This window comes from Perca flavescens, chromosome 22 (genome assembly GCF_004354835.1).
Source record: "Perca flavescens isolate YP-PL-M2 chromosome 22, PFLA_1.0, whole genome shotgun sequence".
NCBI classification, from domain to species: Eukaryota; Metazoa; Chordata; class Actinopteri; order Perciformes; family Percidae; genus Perca; species Perca flavescens.
This window is the reverse complement of record NC_041352.1, coordinates 6827135-6832420: the sequence shown is the minus strand read 5'-3', so window position 1 is coordinate 6832420 and position 5286 is coordinate 6827135. Positions and strand designations below refer to the sequence as shown.

The window sequence follows — 5286 nt, the reverse complement described above, 5'->3', positions numbered from 1 at the left end:
AAAAAAACAGCTTTAAGAACCCTAAAACCCGTATATGCTGCAAGGTGTGGCTTATTTTTTACTGTACTCTGAGTGCCCCAGCCTCTCAAGCTGCCAAATTTACCTAACAGGTTATTATTAATCAGGACGGTCTGAAATACACAAAAGGAAAGAACTGCTGCCTAATAAAGCAAATGAAGTGACATTGCACTTATTGTGGGAAGGGGTCACTTCAATAATGTTTAGAAAATCTACAGCACAGGAAATTCAGGAGGGAAAAAAAAGTTTTTAAAATTTGTCTAACAGATTGGCCTGATATATTGATGGAAAGAGTCACAACATAAATGTTTTATGAAGATAGATGTATTCACATATTACAATCTGTCATCACAATGCCGGATGGCATCAGACTTCAAGTTTTGGATTCGATATAGGGCAGCATTTCACATTTTGCGTCACTGGAGGGCAGCATGATTTCAAACTACAATATTGGTAAAGCGACTGCAGCCCAATGGACTGGATCAAACAAGAATAGTTACAATAAAGTGCCTTGAAAAGTTCAAGTCGTCAATGTCATCGTCTAGAGTCAATGATACATAGACATAAGAGATCAAACAAACTATCAAAGAATTTTCACTTCATAAAGAAACTATACAATAGCGTATGAAACTGTACATACATTTATTTGATACTGTATTGGAAGATTACAAGAACATTTGATTTTTTTATTAAAAAAAATAGCTTCATTATACCATTTACAAGAACATTTTTGCAATCTGCCCAGACCTTAAAGGACAGAATTGCAATGCACACAAGTATAACTGAGTCCAGCTTTGGCTTCTACACTAAACACTGTGTATGGAGGAGGTGCGGCACCATTAGACCTGTTGTGGTCTCATGAAAACCCCCTGTGGTCACTCTTATGACAGTCAGGGTGCAGCCCTCAGTAGATAGGTGAGATACGAGGCTTTTGTTGTCACCTTCAAAGAGACCACAAGAGGAGGAAGATCAAGAGCTATCCGTTTACACAGAGACTGGCCCCTCAGCTATAGAGCGTGGAAGTCTTTCTGTGATGCCACTGATTTACTGTGGGAGTCTCTTCACAATCACCTGTATAAAGTAGTCCAGAGACTTCACGAAAGTAGACTGACAGGTTACACTGCTGCTAAAAAAAATCTGGAAACATTTCAGCAAAGGAACAAGCTAATTGAACTATACTGTCTTGTGACGTGTGTCACAGTGGGAGCTGGTGTCTGAACCACATTCATCTGAGCTTTGATCAAGGGTGAAAGCAAGCGGAGAGGAGATATCCTGAAGGGCAACGGGCCACTCCGCTCCTTTGCAGCGCTCCGCCCTGCTCTATTTCTAGTCACAGTGTATGTTCAGGCTTGTATTCCTCCTAAGCTCCGCGAGGCCCTGAAATAGAGTGACAAGCCGTCTCCATAAATACAGAGCCCCTATGGGGGAACATAATTGCTTTGTGAGTCTATGCTTTCTGGGGACTTCGTAGTGTCCTTCACTTCTGACAGAGGAATCCTTTTCCATTCCGTGAGTTAAATAACACCACCTTAGTCAGATTATTGCCTTTCATTTGGGCTTGACCCTCTGATTCCAAAAGGTCCCCCCAAGCGCAGGGCCTGGAGACTACTCCATGTCCTTTGACCTCAGTGATCCAAACACAAAAGAGACCGTGGTATCATGTGGTGGTAGGTGGGCTTGGATATGTGGGACAGGTCAAGGCCTGTCTTTGTTTATAGACAGTGTGTCCAGGGAGGTAGGGGGTAAAAGCCAACAAGGGAAGAAACAGGTGGACTGCTCTCTTTTAGATTTTCTCAAGGCTGAGGTTTGTTCAAGGCTAGAGTGTCCTGTCATTCTTTACTTGTTTTGTTAAGAGAGGTCCCATTCAGGATTTGGATTCTTGTCGCTTTGCATCACTCAGCTACTGCTCCTCAAAGGCAATGTGATCTGATGGCGTGATGAAATCACAGCAAATGTGATTATGCCTCATGAGTCTAAAAGGTGTCTGGTGAACGCATTTCCGTTTTGGATTCTCCTTGAGTGGCAGTGCAGTCTGCATTTCAAAACGAGGTGCGGAGCATGGCAGGATGTCAGCTCCGACAGTTGTTGCCACTGTGTAAGCCCTGGGTTATCTCTGTTTGTTTCTCATATTGCTCTCAAATCTTTTCGTCCCATCCTTGTGTTCCAAAATAACCTGGAAATAAAGCAATCCAACCATCACACCCACTCTGATCTTTTCTCTTGCCCATCATCACTGGTCTGTAACTCTGCCCCGCTACCCAGCTCAACCAACGTATACTGACCCACCTTTCTGGTACAGATCGTTGTTGCTGTGGAAACGTCCCCGAAGGGCCCTGCTGGCTCCGCAGGGGAAGACCCAAGGTCCCGTCTAGGTGGAGGTGGCGGTTTGAGTCGACTGCGTTTGCTCACACGAATGGATCTGGGCGTACCCACTGGCTCTGGGGGGCAGAGAGCCACCTCGCTGCCATTCCTTTCCAGAGCCTCCTCTTGGGAAAAAGAGTAGCCATTGTTCCCGTTAGTGTTGCAGCCTGGAGGTCCTGGAGAGCGTGGAAGAGAGGAGCGCTCCAGGCAGGGTGGTTCCTGACCTAAAGCCAGCACACCCCCTCCACCAGAGCCCTTGCTGCCTTGCCTCTTCCGGAAACTCCCTGCGTGACAAGCCTCTGCCTCTAGATCCGGTTGAGCCATGGAGGCATTCGGGTCCATTCGTCTGGAGGCTCCTCTGCCTGAAAGGAAACACTGCTCTTCCTCATAAATCTTCTCCAACATCACCTTCTTCTTGCTCTTCTGCCTAACCGACCGCTTGATGGCGCAGATGAAATCCAACACGTTTAGGAGAAGGGAAAGAGCAGCCACACCGAGCATGAAGTTGAGCATCACAGTCTTCTCGGTGGGCCTGGAGATGTAGCAGTCCACCTGGGTAGTGCACGGAGGTTGCTGGCACAGGAACCTCCTGGGGATGTAGAAACCAAACAGATAATAGTGCGCTGCCCCAAACCCTGCCTCCAGCAGTGTTCTGAACATCAGATGGAGGATGTAGGCCCCCGTGAAGCACCGGACCCATCCTCGCTCAGTCACCAGAGGCATCTTGGTTACGGATGCCTTGCTGAACGGCTCCTGGTTGGTCTTAAACAACGGCGAGGCTTTGGCATGACCCGAGGAGTTCAAGTCCACAGTGAGGTCATTCGAGACCTTATGGACCACGTAAATGATAAAGATGATGTAGGGGAGACACAAGATAATGAGCTGCACCAGCCAGAAGCGGAAGAGAGAGATGGGAGAAAATAGATCATAGCACACGTTGGCGCAGCCGGGCTGAATAGTGTTACACACAAATCGCTCCTGCTCGTCCTGATAGAGAGGATAACCAGCAAAGAGGAGGATCAGGACCCGCAGGAAAATCATCAGGATGAGCCACATCTTTCCTGAAAAATAAGCACATTGGGATTAAAAAATGTGCTGATTTGACAATGATTCATGAAATAAGGCAAAGCTTGCAACAAAAAACTCAAGGCGCAGATATTAGCAAAAAAGGGCCTGTTTGAGATTTCACCTTGAGGTTTATAGATCTGCAGAAAAGCCAAAACATTTCACTGCACACCAACATAACACAGATACCAGGGAATGTGTCAGTGAGGCCAACTCACCCATCAAAGTGATGCTGTGACCGACAGAGATGAAGATGACCTCAGAGGCACTCAGAGATCCCGCCATGCTTGCTTCACTCAAGGCCCCCCAAAATATAAATAAAAAACTCTCTCTCTCTTTCTCCTAGAGGGAATGTGTGCCAGGTTCCGGTAGGGAAAATCCAACGTGATCCATTTGAGTCACCCAAGTCTCTGAAAGACCCATGTAAATACTCGGTCTTACCTCTTCCTCTGTCCCCTGCAGACAACTGTCTGTCCTCAGACAACAGAAGACGGGAGTGAGCCCCATTGTGGGTCTATTCTTAACACACTTCCAAAGGCACGTCGCCGTCCTGGCATTGCAGAGATATTTTGGTGCCGCTGGTCGTCCTTACAGGAGAGGAACAAGCCTCTGGGCTTACCCACTCTAAATTGCTGTATTAAGTTCCCGAGCACAATGGTAAGCACCATCTGTACAATATTAAATACAAGCTGCTGCATCTTCCAGTGATGAATCAAGGTAGCATGTAGATATGCAGACTGTGGATTAGCTCCCATGCAATGTTAGTAGGTTGTAAATTGTATTTTCCCACAGCTGATGCCAGTTTATGACTGATAAGGACCTACTGTGTAGTCATTAATTATGAGTATCACGTAATAGTTCATGTCAGAATCAGAATCAGTTTTATTGCCAAGTCAGTACTGACAAGGAATTTGCTTTACTATTATGATCAACTTGAACCAGATTAAGACAATTTAAAAGAAATTTAAAATTAGATTAATTCTTAATTTAAAATAAGATGCAACAAAATGAAAATGTCTCTCGTAAAATGGATTATACACCGGACATCAGATCCTTTCGCACATGCTGCATCCACCCTCGCTCATGGACTAGGTCTCTGGTGTATCCCACTATGGCTAAAGACAGTTGGCTTGGCTTATAATCATTACAGATCAATGGTCATTAGCACCTATACTGGCTCACAGTACAAATCCCATGTGGCTTATTTTGAATGGACGGCAAAGCTAAGACTGGAAATATATAATGGATTCTGTTGAAAATGAATACTGTGTGAAATTTAATTTTTGTCTGGATAACAAAGAACAGAAAATGACTTAAACCTGCAATTCATTTGCACAAGCACTGTAGTGCTGACATTGCATAAGGGTGGTAGATGGTATGTGGCATTGGTAACGTTTGAATGGAGTGTTGAGCAAGTGGGGGCAGCGATTTATTAACTGGGCTATAGCTAAAACAATAATATACAAATATATATATAAAAAAACTATGTCCAGCAAAAGTAAAGTAAAACCCAAACATAAAACCCACAGCAAAATGCCAGCCTCCCCTCCACTACAGAGGAGTGACTGAGTGGTTCCCTCCTCAGCCTCATTTAAACTGGAACATACCATCTGCTCAAGTAAGCGCAGGGTGAGCTAAACAGGTGCAACCATTCCAAGAATACTCAGTAAAAAGTAAGTAAATAACTATTTTAAGATACTTAACTACAGTAATTAGCTCACACATGCTCTCATATACGCACGCCAACTTTAAAACAGTGTCATCTATTGATCAGTTTTACTCCTTTCCATCATATACTTGGGGGAGACCAGTTGCTGCTCTCATAAGGAGGCACTCCTGTTT

The 5286-nt window shown here is 44.8% G+C and overlaps 1 protein-coding gene across 1 annotated transcript; it reads right to left on the bottom strand.

Moving 5' to 3' along the window:
• Positions 1-825: 825 nt before the first annotated feature.
• Positions 826-3740, bottom strand: gjd4 (gap junction protein delta 4). The gene is given in 4 exon segments (XM_028569843.1): positions 826-3099; positions 3102-3158; positions 3190-3440; positions 3663-3740. Coding segments are annotated over 4 exon segments (1260 nt in total). The 5' UTR covers positions 3730-3740; the 3' UTR covers positions 826-2214.
• Positions 3741-5286: the final 1546 nt, after the last annotated feature.